At 36.2% G+C, this 22,183-nt stretch overlaps 1 protein-coding gene across 1 annotated transcript in view; it reads left to right on the forward strand.

The window, feature by feature from the left end:
- Nucleotides 1-22,183, forward strand: part of GALNT3 (polypeptide N-acetylgalactosaminyltransferase 3) — a 46,413-nt gene that overhangs the window by 16,035 nt on the left and 8,195 nt on the right. The window contains exons 2-7 of the mRNA XM_024735912.1: nt 8,141-8,764; nt 12,970-13,142; nt 16,618-16,767; nt 18,791-19,025; nt 19,644-19,761; nt 21,193-21,393. Of these exons, the coding sequence (XP_024591680.1) occupies nt 8,250-8,764; nt 12,970-13,142; nt 16,618-16,767; nt 18,791-19,025; nt 19,644-19,761; nt 21,193-21,393 (1,392 nt within the window). The 5' untranslated portion in view covers nt 8,141-8,249. The remainder of the gene's footprint in view (nt 1-8,140; nt 8,765-12,969; nt 13,143-16,617; nt 16,768-18,790; nt 19,026-19,643; nt 19,762-21,192; nt 21,394-22,183) is intronic.

Consider the following 22,183-nt stretch of genomic DNA (forward strand, 5'->3'; position numbering starts at 1 on the left):
GTGGCATTTTCCAGCCACCCAGAGCAGCTGTACTTGATCTTTAGCTGGGATCTTTGAGGTATGTCCACTGTGTGCGGCTTTCTCAATGTGGTTTGGTTTGCATCAGTGTCTGTCACTTGTCATACATCCGGAAGTTACTTCCTCTCAGAATTGTTGGCGAGAATGTGAACGTGGACTAAAACATAATCAAAACTAACAAACCACAGTAACAAATCACCATGAAATTTGATCCCATCAATAAATACAAACAGAAATGACTTCCTACCACTCCTCCATTCCCTAACATTTTCACCAGCAGGTGAGGGGCACTTAAAATTTCTGCCCAAGTACTTAAGGGTTTATTATCAAGGCAAGTTTTGTTTTGTTTTGTTTTTAAATTCAGTTAGAAAATCCAGATGATAATACATAGGAAAGATCCAATGAGTATTAATTCACAGTAGTGTAGTTTTGTTAATCTACAATCTGCACTGTGATTTGAGGGTGTAATTTTGTAATTTCTTGCTTTGTGTAGTTATTCTTAAGTCTTTACAGCATGCTTTAACTCAAGTTGTAAGTTTCACATAACAATTAGGCTTTGTGCCAGTTAAATTCAACTGGAACCAGACCTTAAATCCCTGGAGTTGTAAAGGTTTATTGTCACAAACACAGAAACAAGAAATGGAAAGAACCACTGTCCGCTTATTATATTAAATGTTACTCTCATGTGCAGTTATGAAGTTCTACATTTCACTGCTTTAGAAGATTTTTTTAGGTGGAATTTTAAAATTAAACTAACAACTAATCTTGCAGTGTGTGCTTTTTCATGTGGAAGGACAATCATGACTATAATGATGGATGATGGATCTTATCTTGATGTTTTCCCACCTGAATATTCATTTAAACAATATCCCCAGATGATTTATTGCCACATCATAGTTTAAGAAGCCATGGTCCAGATACCTGGAAGCACAGTTTTGTAGTTATATTATTTTAATTTATGAGATTTTGGTTTTTTTCTGTTCAGATGGAAGCGTATTTTTACTCCTGAGAACAATTCATTGATTTTAACCCAGTCTCACAGACTGTTAGAATTGTGCATATTGTTTTAACCTTTCAAAGTATCATTTTGTGGATACCTTTATTTATTATTAATGCCTTTTTGTAATGTCTACATATATACTAAGGTATAGATTAATTTTTTAAGACCAGAAGTTCTCTGAATTTTAATTTTTTTCTAACTTTAGACATTTATAGGGATTTGGAATTTAGAAAATCTCTGAATTTTAATTTTCTTTTTCTAGTTTTAAAAAACTATTTCATGGTATTCCCTTCTCTTCTTCTGCGAATGTGATCTTTTATAATTAGCAATTGACCATTTCGGATAGGCATGTTTAAAGATTTTAGAAAGAGTACAAGAAGAACAAGCCCTTTGTCTGCTAATCATTTCTAATGTGCAAATACAGCATTTCTAATGTGCAAATATCCTGAGCTTGCTGTTGTGCTGAGTTTTTTAATTCTCAAACTTAATAATCCAATTAGAAGTTGATTTTGGAGAGATTTGTTTTGTTTCACTGGCTGTTTATCTTCTTTTTTTTTTTTTTTAACATCTTTATTGGAGTATAATTGCTTTACAATGATGTGTTAGTTTCTGCTTTATAACAAAGTGAATCAGCTATACATATACACATGTCCCCATATCTCTTCCCCCTTGCATCTCCCTTCCTCCCACCCTCCCCATCCCACCCCTCTAGGTGGTCACAAAGCACGGAGCTGATCTCCCTGTGCTATGTGACTGCTTCCCACTAGCTATCTGTTTTACATTTGGTAGTGTATATATGTCCATGCCACTCTCTCACTTTGTCCCAGCGTACCCTTCCCCCTCCCCGTGTCCTCAAGTCCATTCTCTAGTAGGTCTGCGTCTTTATTCCCGTCCTGCCCCTAGGTTCTTCATGACCATTTTTTAAAAATTCATATATATGTATTAGCATACAGTATTTGTTTTTCTCTTTCTGCTGTTTTTATATGATCTTCAAGTTTGGCAAGTAGTGTGGTCTAGGAACATGGTATTATTCCCAGGAATAGAAATAAAGAATCCTAGTTAATTAATTAGGATTATCTCATTAATTAATTAACTTGGATTATGTCTTTTATTGTTCAGTCTCGGTTTTTCCATGTTTATGATGGGAATAAAATATTTTAAAAATGATTTTACAACATCATAATTTGGAATATAACCTCAATGCCTCATTTATATCAGCAGTTAATCCCTTAGACTTTTCAGGGATCCTTGGGTCATTCTTCCTTTGGATTTTTTATCTTATCCCTCCGTGTCAAAATAATTTCCTTAATTTACATCAAGAGTTTATTTTGAAAACCTGTCTTTGGAGTATTAGAAATTAATAATGTGGTTGCCTTTGGTTAGATGCAGTCCTTTTCTTTTTTTTTAATTTTTAATTTAATTTAATTTATTTTTTTACACAGCACGTTCTTATTAGTCATCCATTTTATACACATCAGTGTATACATGTCAATCCCAATCTCCCAATTCATCACAACCCCACCCCCCACTGCCTTCCCCCCTTGGTGTCCATACGTTTGTTCTCTACAACTGTGACTCAATTTCTGCCCTGCAAACCGGTTCATCTGTAGCACCTTTCTATGTTCCACATACATGCGTTAATATACGATATTTGTTTTTCTCTTTCTGACTTACTTCACTCTGTATGACAGTCTCTAGGTCCAGATGTAGTTCTTTTCTCATCAGGTGCTAATTTTGCCCAAAGTCCTGTTACCTGAACCAGTGATGCTTAACCTTTGCCACCCTTTAGAATTAAATGGAGAGTTGAAAATAACAACAAAAGCAGGGCCTAAGACTCATCCCTAGAGCAACAAAAATAATTATATACTTTAAATATGTACAACTTGTGCATCATGTACACTTCAGTAAAGCTATGAAAAAAGTTTTAAAAAGTCTCTTTTTAATAATGCATAGTGATCCAAACAGCTGGAGTTCCTTCCTCTCAATAAAAGCCACGATTGTCAAAAATAAATGAATAAATAAATAATAAAAATAAATTAAATCAAATTCTGTAGAGATGGGGCCTAAGGCACTGCAGTTTTAAAGAGCTTTCTGTTCATGTGTATCCAGAGTTGAAGACCACTGATGGAGATGCTTAATGTTGAGTGTAATTTATCATTAATGGAAGGCTGATATTGTACATTAGCAGCAAAGAAAAGTCATACACAGTCCCTGGGGGATCTATGTTGTAATCCTCAACTGATCAGCAATCAATAAAATAAAATTATTCCCTTAGAAATAATCTGAAAAAAGCAAAGCGTCATGTTCCTACTTTAGTAGACTCTACCGCTAAGCAGTCTCAGTTTCTTAACCCGCCATTATCAAAATCTACAGTCTCATCCTCCTCGATCTTTATTTCCAAAAACATGCTCTGAAAATAGCTTTTTTTTTTTTTTTAACTCATTTGTCCAGAAAACCTCACTTGAGGTGATGTGAGGCTGTCTGTAGTTTTTTTCTCCTAGGTTTTCCCCTTACTTCCTTACGCTTATAGCATCGATTCTTGACTCCTTTATAAAGACCTTACTTCAGACAACTCCAGTGAAAATCTCAGGATTTTACATCAGACCTGAGTTGGAATACAGTTGGGGAAATGCTGGTCTTCCACTTAAACTGAATGACCTTGGCCAAGCCACTCAATCTACTTGGCTCTCAATGTTTGTCAGTAAAATGGGAATAACATAAACTTTGCAAGATTGTTGGAAAGACTAAAAGAGAACTTATGTAGTAAGTGTTAAAGTATCAGGGACCTAATCAACATTTAACAAAAGTTAACTATTTCTGATAGTAAATGAAATCTTGGTCTTCTTTCATCCCTTTTCTAGTCAACAAACATTTATTGGGTACCCATTATGTCACCAACATTGTGGTAAGTGCCAAAAAAACAACCATGAGTAAGGGAGATACTATTCATGTCCTGTATGAGCTTGTCTTGACTCTCTCATTAGAGATATCCTATACTAAAACCTAACTGAGTGACTCGCTTAAATAGATAAACATGCACACAGTATAGGATTATTACCCTATTGATGAACTCCTCTAGTTTATAATGCATCCTTAAAAAAGAACTCTCTTCCACTGGCCTCATTAATTCAATCCTTCTTTCCAATTCCCCATCCTACCCACAGATATGATTTCTGGCATAAAATGTTTTGGAAAACCCATCACTACTGTAGAAGGATCTCACTCTGGGGCTTCCCTGGTGGTGCAGTGGATAAGAATCTGCCTGCCAATGCAGGGAACATGGGTTTGATCCCTGGTCCAGGAAGATCTCACAAGCCACGGAGCAACTAAGCCCGTGAGCCACAACTACTGAGCCTGTGCTCTAGAGCCCACAAACCACAACTACTGAAGCCTGTGTGCCCTACAGCATGTGCTCTGCAACAAAGAGAAGCCACTGCAATGAGAAGCCCACACACTGCAACGAAGAGTAGCTCCAGCTTGCTGCAACTAGAGAAAGCCCTCGTGCGGCAATGAAGACCCAACGTAGCCAATAAATAAATTAATTAATTAATTATTTTTTAAAAAAGAGAAAGATCTTGTTCTGTCATCTCCTTCTACTCTATACTTTCCCAGGACTCTTTCCTGTTCTATGTTGTGTTAAAACATTCTAAGGAGACCACCTCATTCCTTCTCAAATTCCTAATCTAGCTTATCCTGGCTACTGAAGAAATTTAGTATCACTAAATAGCACTGGAGAAGGGTATATTTGATGGTTGTCTCAGAGACAGAAAGGGGGATGAACATAAGTTAATTTATATCTATCTGTTGTCAAGCATGAATATATATATATATTTTTTTTTTTTTTTTGTGGTACGTGGACCTCTCACTGTTGTGGCCTCTCCCATTGCGGAGCACAGGCTCTGGACGCGCAGGCTCAGCGGCCATGGCTCACAGGCCCAGCCGCTCTGCGACATGTGGGATCTTCCTGGACCGGGGCACGAACCCATGTCCCCTGCGTCGGCAGGTGGACTCTCAACCACTGCGCCACCAGGGAAGCCCTAAGCATGAATATTTTATGCAGAAATCGTATTTGTGGGTAGGCCATTAGAAGAGAGAAAGGTGATCAGGTTGTATTTCATAAGTTGGGGAACCATTATCCTATGAAAACTCAACATTTTGGCCATCCTTATCTCCCTGGAACCTCTTAGATCATTGTTGCCCCGTTAGTCTGAAAGTGTCCTGAATCCTAAGCCCTAGGATTTTGGGGGCATGACTACAACTAGCCTATTGGATTCTCTGCCAAATTTCATTTCTGGTTTGCACTAAAGCCCATTGGACCAGGTCTCATGAAGTTTACTTTTAAAGATCAACCACTGTCAAACAATTAACATCTCTCAAGGGTAAGATGTAGATTGTATCCACTTGACATGGATACATTATCTGACAATCTATTCTCCCTTGATTCTCCTTTGTTTTGTTTTCTCATTCATTTTGCTCTTTCTTTCCAGTTTCTCTTTTTTCCTCCCCAACCCTTAATTGTAGCTATTTCTCTGGCCTTCTTTACTTTATATACTGTAGGTGAACTCTTTTGTACCCCAAGACTGTCAAAGTTCATCTTTAGCACAGAGCTTTTCCCTAATTTTCAGTCCTATGTATCTTTTTGCTCATGGGAACTCACCTTGGAAACCCTACCAGCACCTCAAATTTGTCATGACCAAAATTGAACATCCCATCCCAAATCTTCCTACCTATATTCCCTGCCTTTGTCAATGTCATCACTCTCCCCATCCACCTCCCATTCTTCTCTTTCTCTCACCAAGTCCTATTCGATCTCATTTCTCTCACCAAGTCCTATTCGATCTCATTTCTTGGACTCTCTTGAGTCAGCCCTCTCCATCCTTCCTGCTTCCCTCAACTCTTTGGTATACATTACCTTTACTGGCGCCGAGGAACCTGTGATTTTTCTAAAACATAAATATGATTACGATCCTTCCTTAAAATCATTCAGTACTTTCCATTCTATTCATTCAGGACAAAATTGGTAGATTCCAAATTCACTGTGTGAGCTGGTCTTTAACTGAACTTCCAGCCTCACCTCCTGCCCTTTCCTGCCTGTGCCCTCCACTTCTGCTGTACCCAAGGATTGACCACATCTTTTCTTGCCGTATGCCTTTGCATCTACCATTCCCTCTCTCTCCTCTCTCTTGTCCACCAGCCTAAAAATTGCTTATCTGTCAAGATTCTGCTCAATGGTATCATTGCTGGGAAATTTTCTCTAACATTTCTTTGTATCCTCCATGTGCTTTCATAGTCTCCATCATATCACGCTGCTTTGTGGTTGCCTGTTGAAGTGCCATCGTTCATACTGACCTCTGCTCCTTGAAGCTTACCTTTAAGGTACCTTAATAGCCATAGCCTAGCACAACATTTGACACGTAGGAAACGATATAACCGCAATTGTGTGGTCTGAAACTCCTTACATTATATCTTAAAATGATGTTAAAATCTTAAGAGGTCCTTTTAATCCTTACATGAGGCTCTTGAAGCAACCAAAGCTCAGAAATATTGGAATCTCATTTTTATGGGCAAAACATCATAAATGAGGTCTCTGTTGGAACCAAAGTATCCAGTCTGTACTGAAAACATATAGAGCAGTCCAATTAGAAATAGTATGTAGAACTAAGTTTTCAAGTTCTGCCTGTTTTGTTTATTCAGCTCCAAATTTTTTGCTAAAGACCAAAGAATCCATCTCAGAACTTGGTTTTCTTATTTTAAATTTAGTAATAACTTTGGAAAAGAAGTTAAATAAAGTGTTAATTTTTACTCCTATAGACATTTTTCTTAAAATGTGTTTAGGGTTAGGGAGCAAAGGCATTTTCCTTGCCCTTTTGTCTCTGCTAATTACTTGACTGGCTATAATGGTGCATGGTATGTAATCATGTACTGAACCCTTCACAGTACATTTTTTTAGACATCATGAAGAAAGTCCGTCTTCACTGTGATTCTGGCAGTAGTCAATGTCCTCTTTTATTTTTCGTTTCTTTTGCTCCTGATGTCCCATACTAGGGTTTGGTAAACATGCTGCTCTGTTCTTAGGATCAACTGCAAGCAGCATTTTGTTGCACCAGATACTGCTTTTATAACTTAATGATCTCTATTGCCTCTTCAGAGATACTTCCAAGTGATGCTCACTGCCATTTTTTTCCCCTATTTCTTCTTATTTTTTTGTGTGTGTTTGTGTGAGTTATTGAAAATAGCTGTTATATAACAATAACACATTATCTTAATTTTCCAGTCTTTATTGGATCTGTTAAATTCAACAACTGCTATCAAGTGAGTAGATTTGGGAGAATGCCAGTTTACTTGGTGATGAAGCTGCTTTATCATCTTAATTGATTTAGTTGAAGTTCATAGGTTGATGGTGAACTTCTTAAAAGCCACAGTTTTAGATGTATGCCTGACAGTACCTGTCAGTGTACCTTTGCTTTCTTATGGATTACCCCTTTCTTTACAATCAGCTTAATGAAGTTCTTTAGCCCCTTGGTTATTGAGCTAAGATGTTTTTTAAAAATAAATTTATTTATTTATTTGTTTTAATTTTTTTTTTGGCTGTGTTGGGTCTTTGTTCTGTACGAGGGCTTCTCATTGTCGTGGCTTCTCTTGTTGCAGAGCACGGGCTCTAGAGCGCAGGCTCAGTAGTCGTGGCACACGGGCTTAGTTGCTTCGCGGCATGTGGGAATCTTCCCGGGCCAGGGATTGGACCCGTGTCCCCTGCATTGGCAGGCAGATTCCCACCCACTGCACCACCAGGGAAGCCCCAGAGCTAAGACTTTTTTTTAAAAACTCAAAATATATTTATAAAACTCATTTAGGCATATTATATGGCAGATATTAGGCAGAGTTAACAATGTATTTTTTACTGGAGAGAAGTCTCTAATATTTTATAACCCCGATAGATTATAGTTAATGATAGCAACTGTGTTCTTCCAAAAGTGTAATTTTCTTGAGGGCAAGATATCTTTGTATTGTTATTAACCATAAGAGTACATTGTTTATAGCTTATGTTCAGTTGTTGGCTGAGTGAATGAAGTGAACCATGCCTATAGGAATGAATAGCTACTAACCTGTCATTTCTGTTTATAGGTATTGCAATTTAAGGAAACCTTCTAGCCAGCAAATCTATGATAAAAAATATATGTAACAGAGGAAACTGTAACTGTTATTTGTCAAGTGACAAGCTTTTAATGTCAGAATGGCTCACCTAAAACGACTAGTAAAACTACATCTTAAAAGACATTACCATAAAAAGTTCTGGAAACTTGGTGCAGTAGTTTTTTTCTTTATAATATTTTTGATTTTAATGCAAAGAGAAGTAAGTGTTCAATATTCCAAAGAGGAATCAAGGATGGAAAGAAACATGAAAAACAAAAACAAGATGTTTGATTTAATGCTAGAAGCTGTAAACAATATTAAAGATGCAATGCCAAAAATGCAAATAGGAGCACCTGTCAGGCAAAACATTGATGCTGGTGAGAGACCCTGTTTGCAAGGATATTATACAGCAGCAGAACTGAAACCCATTCTTGACCGCCCGCCTCAGGATTCTAATGCACCTGGTGCTTCTGGCAAAGCATTCAAGACAACCAATTTAAGTATTGAAGAGCAGAAGGAAAAAGAACGTGGAGAAGCAAAACACTGTTTTAATGCTTTTGCAAGTGACAGGATTTCTTTACACCGAGATCTTGGACCAGACACTCGACCTCCTGAGTATGTTGAAGAATATTCACTGTTCAGTGTTTATCAGGAGGGTTTTCAGGGGAGGGGTATTAGTTAAGGAAGTTGCTTGTTCTTTAGTTACTTTGAGGCAAAGAATCGACAAATACCATTTATTTAACCTGTCTTAATTATTTTTTGCTTATTGTTATTGAGGCTAGATTTCTATATCTATGTTTAGTGAGGCATTGCAGATGTGAAAAATTATCATCTTAGAAATTAGAAAACTGAATTCTAGATCTGACCTCTATAGAACCACAAGGAAATCCTTTATTCTTAAATGCTTTAGTTTTCTCATCCATTAAGGGGGAAATATGAGGTGGATTTTATGGGAAATGTGGGAGGTGGAGGAGTTGTTTCTGTTCTTCTGTGTATTGCTATAGAATAGAAATATTAAAAACTGTGCCAAGATTTTGGAGCTATGATAGTTTATGAGCTAAGTCATGGACTTTGTGGCTACTTTTAGTGCTATAACTACATTTCAGAATGTCCTGTGTTTTGTAACCTTTCTTTTAAGAGGCAGTATTGTTTTTTTGTTTGTTTGTTTTTGCGGTACATGGGCCTCTCACTGTTGTGGCCTCTCCCGTTGCGGAGCACAGGCTCCGGACGCGCAGGCTCAGTGACCAAGGCTCACGGGCCCAGCCGCTCTGTGGCATGTAGGGATCCTCCCGGATCGGGGCATGAACCCGCGTCCCCTGCATCGGCAGGCGGACTCTCAACCACTGCGCCACCAGGGAAGCCCGACAGTATTGTTTTAATTACTAGTTCAACTGTGATTCTTTCTCTGGAGTTTTGTTGAATAAGCGCTTGTATTTATAGAGTTTTCTCCCTTTCTCTTCTGAGAGGCCAACATTGCTTTTCATTGTCACTTTGTTTACATGTTTATCTCAAATATACAGTATTTTGATTAAAATCCCCCCCAGCCCCCGATTCTACTGTGTTGTCTCTTTGTTCTTAGTTAACCATCTTGTTATCTTTGAGGTAGTATTCAAATGCTCTATTTGAACTGAAATAGCTAAAATGAATTTCAGCACTTTTAAACAATCTGTAGATTTGTTAAAAGTGCAAGATAGACAAACTGTAAGCAAACAGTGCTTACATATTTTGCTTTCTAGTTATGAGAATTAAATTTATAAGTGAACCTGAAGAAAAGTACTTTAGTAGACTTAGGTCTATTGCTTCCTTCATATTTTTCTAGGTTTATGATCATGAATACCTGCTCCAACTATGAGTTCCTCAATATTGAAGCTATGTAGATTAGATTTCTGTTGCTCTATTCTAATCTGTGTGATTCAAGGTTAAATTGCTCATCATTTTAAATGAATGTGTGAAGAAACAAATGAATGTAGAATATTCTAGTTGTTCTGACAGGGCATAGTATAGTTCCTTTTTTATGCTAATAGGTTAAAATGCAATATGGCCCTTTACTGATTTTGGGAGAGGTCTTGGTTGAAAAGCAATTCCCATCACAAATCAAGAAGCATGATTTTTATTCTCTGACATGACAAAGGGAGCTCAGGATAAGCCTTTTCTCCAATATAGCTTTGAGAAACTGCAGTAATATTCAGTAATGTTAATCAATATGTAAGTGCAAAATAGCTATGCACAAAAAGAACCTTTTTTTTTTGGACAGGAATGTGTACCTAGAACTGTGAAGATTTAATACTTTCATACTTTAAATTTAACTTATATCATCAAGGAACACATTTTCTGAAGAACTGCTAATCTTTTACATGCTCATTAGAAATATAGATCCAGTTTCTCCCGAAGCCAGATGGTCTTGTGACTGATAATTTAATCACATTTCTGTATGCCAAATTTTTCAAATGGTTTGACTGGGAATCTGTAATCACTTTGGCTAGTTATTTGAATTTCACTACTTTAAATGACATGTGAAACAACTTTTAAACATAAGTTGAGCATGCTAATTGTTTCAAAATAAATGGGGCTTATGAAATCATACTGTGAAATTTTATTATCACTTGCATTGATGATATAACATGACACTTTTACTTGATATTAGTACTTATCAGTTAAGCAAATAAATCCTTGCTTAAACTGAGGGAAAGCCTTGTGAGATTAAAGAGGTAACACTTTATTAGTGTGAATTTTTTTTTTTTTTTTGCGGTACGCGGGCCTCTCACTGTTGTGGCCTCTCCCGTTGTGGAGCACAGGCTCCGGACGCACAGGCTCAGCGGCCATGGCTCACAGGCCCAGCCGCTCCGCAGCATGTGGGATCCTCCCGGACCGGGGCACGAACCCGTGTCCCCTACATCGGCAGGCGGACTCTCAACCACTGCGCCGCCAGGGAAGCCCTAGTGTGAATTTTTGTAAAGTGTCATACTTTAAATCTTCAAAACCTTTTCATAATTCTATATTAATACTATATTAATTAGTCACGTGGCAAATAAATATAGGAAAAAATTTTTTTAAATCGCCAAACTCCCTCCCCAAAATGCTTATAAGACAAAATTATAAATTTTTTTCCTAAAAAAGAAATACTATAGTATGGAGCTTTTCATAATTTTTACTTATACTTTTATGTTGGCTTATAAGACTTTATGTATTAAAAATACAAGCTTATATTTAGTCATTTGTTTCTGTGTAATTTTAATTCGAAGATAGATAAATAGGTAGTTTGTGTTTGGACTTTATTTTTAATTGATAGTTTATCCAAAATTCACTTTAGAATAAATCATTTGCTTTCATCTACCAGTGAGGATGAATGTGATTGTTTTCTTCTGGCTATGCATGTATGTTACACCTTAAAATCATGATGGTCCTAGAAAGCAAAATCAGTTTCACCTTCCTCCTCTTTTCCTACTCAGTGGTGTTGACGCCCTCTCAATATTTTATCCCTAATTTAATTCCTTTCTTATCGCTACAAATATTTCGACCTAAAGACCTCCTCTCAGGAAAGGATTTGAAACACATTCATACTGAGGTATGGCTGTAAAAGTAGTAATTAATGAGAGTTTGTAGAACCTCTCTTTTAGGGTGGCTTTCCCAGGCCACCATTCTGGGGGCTCTGGTTTCCCCATTGGCCCTGGCAGGGCAACCAAAGTGTGCTGGGCTCCTATCTCCATGAGTGAACGATTTACTTCCTTATCTTTGGGTTTGAACAGCACTGTTTGATTGTTCACACACTACTTATAGTGGCTTTTGACTGTGTAGGAGGATTTCATAGTCTGTTGTCTAAAATTGTACAACCATTTATGGTTATCAAAGATCCAGTTATTTTACTTATTTATCTTTACCATAGATCACACATGTTTTATGTCCCAGCTTCACTCTGTTTGATTTTACAGTGTTTTGAAGCCCTCTCCTGTATGTTATTTCATTTGATCCTCACCTCAACTCAGCAGATGAGGGACTGTGGTCATCTCCATTCTCAAAGCCTGGAGATTGTACAGACCCACACATACCCCAATGGCTTCATATGAAGATTATTTTCATTGAGGATGACATTGCTATCAAAATGAATTCAAGATAAATTTATAACTAAAGTTTTTAGTGAATGAGTAATACCGCTAATCAGTCAAAAACTATTTAGGGTCTCTCTCCTTACTGGAGCAAAATCTTTAACACAGCATGGCATATGGTAGGTACTTAAGTTTTTGCTGAAGGAAATAGGCTTTATAGTAAGCAATTTTCTCCCCTTTTGGTTCAGTTACAGGTTAAGGAAATTGGTTAAACTTAGAAAATATTACATTCCTAGGAAAGTATCTAATTTAAGATAATCTCTACAAAGATGAATATTCATTTAATAATTAAAAATTGCAAATGTTAAGAAAAATGCATGATTTCTACAAGGAAAGAAAAAAACTTGGCTTGTATTTGAGCAGTTACAAGTATTTGCTATTTTTACAGGTTGTCTCACTTCTAGGTTATTTTTCTTATTTAAAATGTTATTTGTATTTAAAATTATATTATGGAGAAAGCTTACAATAGCATGTTTTAATTCGTGACATGTGATCAATATCAGTGGACATGATCTCTGGGTGAGTGGTCTATTTGTAAGAAATTTTGTTTTGATCTATTTGCCTTTATATAGCATTAAGATCATCTTACATATAAATAAAGTGTCCACTATCATTTCTATTGTTTTAAAGGTTTAAATAATGATAATTTAGTAATGGTATAGCTGTGAAATAAAGTAATAAAATTCATAATTTTTCTTCTACTTTGACTTTTTCTAGATGTATTGAACAAAAATTTAAGCGCTGTCCTCCCCTGCCTACCACCAGTGTCATAATAGTTTTTCATAATGAAGCATGGTCCACGCTGCTTAGAACTGTCCACAGTGTGCTCTATTCTTCACCTGCCATATTGCTGAAGGAGATCATTTTGGTGGATGATGCTAGTGTAGATGGTAAGAAAGCACATGCAAATTAGATTGTTTCCTAAGTAAATCCATGTGGCGTTGTCCAAAGTCTATTTGGGTATATTGTGCTCTCTGTATGCCACCTCAGATCTTGAATATAGTGTCTTGGATGCTGTGTATGATGGATGAAGGGAGAATCCAAGGAAGTCCATATTCAAATATTTTGGAGTTCAGAAATGTGTGAAACACCATTATTTATAACTTTGTAGTCCTCAATATGAGACTTTTATTGTAAGACATAGTGGTTAAGAGCACACACTTGAGCCTTGAGTTAGGCTGCCTTGATTTGAATCCCAGTTCTGGTCCTAACCAGCTATGTAACTTGGGAAAGTCACTTAACCCCCCCTATACCTCAGTTTCGTTATCTGTAAAATGGGGGAAATGCCATATTTCATCAAATTTATTGTATAATACATCATTAGTTTACATACCAGTAGAATAAAAGACTCTTACAGCCAATTAAACGAACATGCCATTGCTTATAAGAAGTATATAATTTTATAGCTTAGAAATGAGGGAATACATTAGTACATAACTCCTAGGGTTGTTTTAAAGATTAGAAGTATTAATATAAATAATACATTAATAATATCAAAGAGTAGTTAAAAATTACTGAAGAGTTACCACATCCTGTTTTATTTTGGCGCTTTTAAATATTCCAATACCATTTACAAAGCTAGCCAAAATCTTTAATGAATTTTCACTTAATTTTATGTCAATAATCAGTTGCTAAGTTACACATTTTAAATTGGACTCACAAGGATAATCAGACAAATACTATAATTTGCTGAGTTTTCAAACATTACAAGTATTTTAAGTACCAAACAAATACAGATGATTTCAACGATTGCAAAATTTATTCCTGAATGAGCCCAAGTTTGGAACTAGATTCCTTAAAGTCAAATTCTAGCTCCAGCACTAATGAGCAGTTTCCTTATATCTGTAAACTGAGGATAACACTCCCGTCAAATCCAAAGCACCATCTACTGTAAGGTAAATCATTACTTTACAGACCATGGGAAAAAAAACCCCACTACCTATTAGGTGACATGTCATCAATTAATTATAAGATGTATCCAGACTTTAGACATGGTTGTAAGTGAATAAAGCATAACATTTTTAACCTAATGTTTCAACCATTTTAATCTTTTCTTTCCTAATCACTGTCTACATAAACATATAATGTTTATCTAATTATATCCATGTCAGAAATCTAGTTTAGAAATCTGACATTTTCATGTAACATTATTAGCCTGTTTCTGTTACCTTCAAAACTTTAGTTTTAATGACAAAAATGGACTAGATACATTTTACTTAACCATTCACTTTTATTTACCCCTTAGCCTTACTATATGTAATACTACAATAAATATCCTTGTGCTTATGTTATTTTCCCTTTTTTTGAATTATATCCTTAGATAAGTTAGGAGAGGTAGGACTGCTTGGTCAAAGGCCCTGAGTATTTTTTATAATTCTTTATAGCAATCAACAATAGATTTGGAAAAGTTTTCTTGGCGAGGGCTATCTTTGAATAGTAGTGTAACTTGTCTTATTGAATCAGTCAAAGAACTATCTAATGAGTCCCCCACTGTGGAAAATGTGTCCCTCGTTACCATAGAAGAGCTTGTGAAGTAGAAACCATAGTCCCTGACTTCAATTTGCTTAAGGAAAAGCAGCATAAATATGTAGGTAATCAGTTAACTGATAGCTAAATCCCAATGATAGCAAACAAAATATAATTAAGATTTTCAGAGCATAGACTATGTGCTAGTTAGTTCTCGTCTTAAATGTTTTATTTGTACAATAATCTCTCATTGTATCCTCCTAACAATTCCCTGTGAGGGTTAGTCCTATTAGCCCCATTTTTTCTATTATCTCACTTTATAGGTAAAGAAACCGAGGTACAGTAAGGTAAAATAATTTGCCCAGGGTCACATAGCTAAAAGTAACGGTGCTGTAAATCAAACCCAGGAAATCTGATTTCACGGCTTTGTGTTTTTAACTTCATAAAATTAGGGTGTGGATGGGGGCTAAATTTAAAGGGCAGGTAAGAATTTATAGGAAGTTCAGAAGTTGTGGGTGAATAAAAATGTCTTAACATATGAACAGTGGGAGGGTTTATTGAAGGAATCTGTAGTGACTCCGTTTTAAAAATCAACTCCCATTAAGACCTTTAAAATGTTTCTATTTTTAAGTTGCTCTATAAGTCTATGATTAAAGCAGAAATAGCTATGATTATATTTTTAAGACAAATTACAATCCTACTTGTCTTTTGGAGTATTAATTCTGAGGTACTTAGAAGGTGTTAAAAAAGTTAATCTGTTACCCTGAGATGATAATGTTTAGATAGGCTTATTTTTCCACAAAAATTATTCCTGGACTCTTACCTCCTTCATGAATGTTTAAGCTTTAAATAAGCAACTCTCTTATCTGCACCACTGGAGAATTTTTAAAAGTATGTAATTACAGATAAAGTCAAAGTCACCTGCAATTGCTTCTGAAATCTGGCAGAAGCAAACATCTACCCAGGATGTTTGCTGGTGTTCTCAATATCCCCAAATCTTTTTGAGTCTGTGCTCTGGGTCCAAGAAGGCCGCTTGAAGAATTGCATTATATACTCAACAAAGAGTCAAGAATTCAATGGTGAACAAGCAGGCTTAAGATGTTGTTTAAAAATATGGACAACACTTGATTGATGTGTTTTTCTTTTACCTGCTATTTTAACTCTTGCCTAGTATGTATGTCATCCAAATTGGAATATTGAGTATCTTAAATTATACACACCCATGACTAAAATTTTGCCTGTTTCTAACCTCATTCCTGATTTACATACTCTTTTCTTCCTTCGTATTTTTACTGGAAAAAATTCTGTGTCAGAAGACTCTAGAGCTTTCAAAAATTTTTTGCTGACTCTTTGTAGAAATATTCCCAAACTGCTGTAGCCCTGGATTTTCCTACTCATCTTTCTCTCAAGATTTTGGTCTTAAATTATTTTGACCACTGCCTAAATATCAGATAATTTTTTTGATACTTGAAATTTTTCTATACATTTGCAGATTTAAATGCCAATTTAAATAAGAATCAAATATCTTTTTGGCCAAATTCAGTTTCTTTCACTCCTTTGTCCCTTTTCTCTGGCCTCTAAATGAGTCTTCTTAACTCCTGGGGCCTATTCCTTTGGAAGTCTCCCCCTCCAAACACATTGTGTTTACTGATATGACATGGGCAGGATAACTATGTGTGGTAATGTCACGCATTATAATCGTTCAAAGGTTAAGATCTGTATATATAATTTTTGTTTTCCAATAAGAGTTGAAGATATAATTTTTGTCTTAAGGATGGATGTGTACAACCGTTAAGATTATGGATGTGGAGGACTCATTGCCCTGTGGTTTCTTTATTAGCTTTCATATATATGAAAATATACTTAGAAAGGAGTTAATCTTGATTTTTTTTCTTACAGAGTACTTGCATGGTAAACTAGAGGAATATATAAAACAATTTTCTATCGTAAAAATAGTCAGACAAAAGGAGAGAAAAGGTCTGATCACTGCAAGGTTGCTAGGAGCAACAGTAGCAACAGCTGAAACACTCACATTTTTAGATGCTCACTGTAAGTATACATGTATAGACATAGTTGTAACATTTTCCCTCCCCCTCCCTCTAACTTAAAAGGTAAGGAAGCCTTTTCTTTAAATGCCTAATTGCATTTTCTTTAACATCATTTTCAGCTAGTGGTTATAGCAGTGACAGCCCAAGCAGATTACAGCTCTGGGTAGGAAATTCCTTTCACTTATTCAAAGATCTTACGTCCTTTTGTTTGAGGCTCCTTAACTTTATGGCCTCCAGTGAACAGCTTCCCCAGCGAGTTATCCATGCCTAGGATGTTTTCTATGCTCATTTTGTCAAAAAAATGTGGTTTTCCTTATTATTCTTGATTACTACACTTTAAAGTGAGTGAAAGTTTTGTTTGTTTAAGTGTAGTCAACCCTATCATTAAACTTTGTCCTAGTCCTAACACTTTTACTTTTTATATTTCAGTTCTTTTTCTTTCCCCCAAAGAGTCACACACTCCTTTTTGTGCCAAGTTAGGGGTGCCCCTTTACAGCTTCTGGTATCTTTCCCATGAATGTTGTTAGCTTTTGTTTGTTTTAGTTGCTGTTGGGGTTTTTTTCTTTGTATTTTAATTTTTTTTCAGTGTCAGTGATTTTAAATAAAGTACTTAGACAGTATTTTTAGAGTCAATGTTTAATGTACACATTAGGTATTATTAAAATGTCACTTATTCCCTCGAGCTCTAAGTTTAGTGAGTTTTACTCTTTGTGTGAGTGTTTAGCTTTGGATTGGCCAACCTTTAGGTTATGTTTGACCAAGCAAATGGTTTTGAGCATATGCTAATTGTTACAGAAGGGCTTTTGGATTTGCTTGAGTCTCTTTAGAGCTTTCACATTCAGTCTTCTCTTTTTTTTTTCTATTTTTTAAATGGTAGAATGGGAACTGCCTTGTCCTGTGACTTTTTTTTTTTTTATTATATTTTTTTTTTTTTGGCTGTGTTGGGTCTTCGTTTCTGTGCGAGGGTTTTCTCTAGTTGCGGCGAGCGGCTGGCGGGGGGCGGGGCACTCTTCATCGCGGTGCACGGGCCTCTTACTGTCTCGGCCTCTCTTGTTGCGGAGCACAGGCTCCAGACGCACAGGCTCAGTAGCCGTGGTTCACGGGCCCAGCCGCTCCGCGGCAGGTGGGATCCTCCCAGACCAGGGCTCGAACCCGTGTCCCCTGCATCCGCAGGCAGACTCTCAACCACTGCGCCACCAGGGAAGCCCTCAGTATTCTCTTAATACCCAGCATTTAAGAAAGGTCTAAAGGTAATCCAGGAGAGGTGTTTTCAAAAGGAAATGGCTGCTTCTCCAGCATTCCCTCTCCTGGTCCAAAATTACAATACTGTCAGACTGGGCATTCTTCCCCTCCAGGCAAATGTGTCTGATGGTCCTCCTGGACCATGACTGCCAAACTCCACTGAATGATGGGAAGCCCTGAGTAGCACTGTACATGCCACATCTCCTGAACTCCATGTGTGATGTGAGACAGCCTGGCCTGGGGCCAGAACCCAGACCTTTCATGCCACTCCTCCACTCTCTTTCATTAGCGCTGGGCAGGTTTGAATGGTACTTTGTCTCCAACTACTAAAATCAGAATATTCTGATTCCTTTACTTATTTTCTCCTAAGAACCTGTCAGAGAAATAAAGATTTCAGTTACTATACCTTACTCAGGGAGACAAGTTTAAGTAAATCAGAACACTTCTGGAGCTAGGTGGTATGGATCAGCAAAACATTATCCTTGATTCATAGCCCATTTTAAACAGAAATACCCAGTCTGAAACTTAAATATATCAGTATCATTTTGCTTCCATTGTAAGGTTAAAAAAATCAGTCATTTACTAACTATGCTTAATCTTGTCTTATATTTTTCATCCTACCCTTATCTCACAAGAAACCTTTAAGAAATCTCCCCTATATAAATGTTCAGAACACTAATGACTTGGTTATTCTCATTTCTCTGTAAACCCTCTTCCAAAACACAAAAGGAAAAAAACCCTGAGTGTTTTCATTGAATTAATTAAAATTGTATTCCTTCTAGGTGAGTGTTTCTATGGCTGGTTAGAGCCTTTGTTGGCCAGAATAGCTGAGAACTACACTGCTGTCGTGAGCCCAGATATTGCATCCATAGATCTGAACACGTTCGAATTCAACAAACCTTCTCCTTATGGAAGTAACCACAACCGTGGGAATTTTGACTGGAGTCTTTCATTTGGCTGGGAGTCACTTCCCGATCATGAGAAGCAAAGAAGGAAGGATGAAACTTATCCAATTAAGTAAGATGATTGCTCTCAAAGTCTTATATACAGTTCAAGTATTTGAATATGTATGCATTCTTTGCTTTTTACAGTAATTTCTGCAAAGGTAATTCACATTAACAAAATAAAGAATACACATATTCTGTATAGAAGGAATAGGAAAGTCATTTATATATTTATGTACTTGTTTATACATGATGTTACTGAGTAGGAAGTAGAATTAAGTGAGCTCTTATGTCTTCCTTATAATCATTACTTAAGAATCTTTTTTGTTTTTGGCCGAGCCGTGAGGCCAGAATCTTGGTTTCCTTACCAGGGATCGAACCCGGGCCCCCAGCAGTGGAAGCATGGAGTCCTAACTACTGACCACCAGGGAATTCCCTTGAGAATCTTTTAAGTTTGGTTAGAAGACACAATAATTTTGTTCTGCTAGGGAAGGATACTTAAAGTTCTTCCTCCCCATCCCCCAAAACTTGACTTTGAAGATAGCATTTTTAGTTTTTATTAATCTATATAAAGGCTTGAAATTGTCATCTCTCTTTAATTTATTTGTACATTTGATTCAGTTGCTCTTAAAATATGTTTTTATTCTTATTTGGTTTTTATAACAAAGTTTAACAATGGATTATTTTTCAGAACACCCACTTTTGCAGGAGGCCTTTTTTCCATATCAAAAGACTATTTTGAATATATTGGAACTTATGATGAAGAAATGGAAATTTGGGGAGGTGAAAATATAGAAATGTCTTTCAGAGTAAGTTTATAAATATAGCGCTCATACTAAACAATGAAATATATATTTCTAGTTGGCTGATACAGATTATCATGGATGAATGTAGTCTTTACTTTTTGTGCTTTCTAAAATTTAATTGTTAGAAATTTTAGAATAAATATATTTCCTCTTAAAGTGTAACTTAATATATTTATTTATTGCTGCCAGTGTAACAAGAAGAATCAGTTAAACACCTGTGTCCAGGCAGTAACACCAATTAATGCACTTGTAGCTACTGAATTCCAGCCAAGATAAATATAATTAAATCTAGTGCTTCAGGAAATTGGTTGATTATCAAGCGAGTCAGAATGGAAAAACATTTATGTATAATTTTAAAGGACATTGAACTTAACTCTTCGGATTAAACAAGCTTTTTTCCCCTATACATATTAAACGTTAATATGAGAAATAAAAGAAAGGTGTTAGATGGTCTCCACATGTACGTATTTGATTTCATGAGTTCATTTTCTACAATGACTTTGTCATTCATTTCTTATCACTTAGGCTGGAATGTAGTGGAAAAAGAACTGAACTAGGAGTTGGAAGATTTAAGTTTTGGCTCTGGCTTCATCACATAATGGCAGTGATGATCTTGGCCAAGTTTGAGCTGCTTAAGGGCAGGGGTCTTGTTTTATTAATTTAAGTATTCCTAACCCCCAGCACATGTTGGATCTCAAGCAGTCTGTTGAACTAAACATATCACCAAACTTTCTCACTTGTTTAAAAAAAAAAGAAAGAGAGAGAGAATACAACCACTGCCCTAATATTAGCACATATTATTAAACATGACTTTTAGATTTTTCATTTATGGCAGAACAAACTGTCAAGATATTTAAGTGAGTAGGTATTGATTTAGTGATTTGCCATTTTAGAGTTAATGCAAATAAGTTTTTTTGACCCTCTATCTCTAAATAGTATGAAGTTTTTATAATGATCAAGTTTAATAGATTGTGCTTTGGTAATAATGACTGTCTGGAATTTGTTTCTTGATCACAAAATTGAATATACAAGAGATAAATAGAGTCTGGGCTCACTTACTCCAAGTCTGCTGTGGAAGTCAAATGCAGAAGAGCCATTGGTCTTCTGTGGATACTAGATAGCTTGAATAATTTTTGCAAAAAAAAAAAAAGAAGAAATTGTGGACTTTATTTTTATGAGAGCTCTGAAATCACTATTTTGTTAAAGTAATTTCTGAAAATGTGGGGGGGGGGGTTGTCTCTTGGGTCTGTACCATTTAATAATAGTTCTTTATCTTTGAGAACTTAAGTTGAACTGGCAGTGAACAGAGACTATTTGTAAAGCTGCAATAAATCTTTTATTTTGTTTTTATTAGTATCTTAAAGGTGAACTTAAAAGCAACACTTTGATTTTCCTAAAATACTGTAAATTTAAACAAATATCATTAATTATCAGGTGTGGCAATGTGGTGGGCAGTTGGAGATTATGCCTTGCTCTGTTGTTGGACATGTTTTTCGCAGCAAAAGCCCTCATACCTTTCCAAAAGGCACTCAGGTGATTGCTCGCAACCAAGTCCGCCTTGCAGAAGTCTGGATGGATGAATATAAGGAAATATTTTATAGGAGAAACACAGATGCAGCAAAAATTGTTAAACAAGTAAGTTAGGACTAAATAATTAAATTACGATAAAAATCCACAAGAAGTTTACATGTCCTTTTACCTGTTTGAGTCAACTCAAGCCTAAAACATTTCTTTAAAAAGTTATTTTTAAAGCTGGACTTTTGAACTCAAAAATATATAACTCATTGGTGTCAGTTTTCTTTTCTTTCTTCTTTTTTTTTTTTTAAAGTCAAGTAAACTGCATTTAAAAAGTTGAGGCATTCTACCTAATGTTACCCTTTTAATATGGAAGATATTTAGTTTTTGTAACTGCTTTGGTTCAGTATTTTACTCAAAGAAAATAAGATTAAGTGGAACTGCTTTTAACTAGTTTTAGGTGATGTGATTAGCACCTAAATCAAGGTGCTAAGTGGCATTTTGAACTGGAGAGCTAGACAGTGTCAGAATGGGGCAGGAGAATGAACCAGAAGTATCAAGCTTTCTTATTTCCAGTTCTGGTTCCACTGCTCCCTGGAGGGGTGACTTCGGCAAAGCCCCTTGAGACTGTGAAATGGTTATGGTGCTTCATAGGGTGGTTGACAGATTGGCCTGACATGGAGCATGTGCTCCACCACGTTTCTTCTCTCTCCCTCCCTGTCTTGAGATAAAATACTTGCCTGTCTCCCAGAGCAGCTGTGAAATAAGGAAATAAGTGCTAACAAATGCGTGGCACTGTGGTTGTTATTGACCTGTCCTAGATCAAAGCTCTGCAGAATCATCATGCCTAATGCATTAGAACTGGGTCCCAACAGTTTCAACATTGGATGTGGTAAATAAACTAGAGAGT

Source organism: Neophocaena asiaeorientalis, unplaced genomic scaffold, assembly GCF_003031525.2.
Source record: "Neophocaena asiaeorientalis asiaeorientalis breed wild unplaced genomic scaffold, Neophocaena_asiaeorientalis_V1.1 scaffold72, whole genome shotgun sequence".
NCBI lineage: Eukaryota > Metazoa > Chordata > Mammalia > Artiodactyla > Phocoenidae > Neophocaena > Neophocaena asiaeorientalis.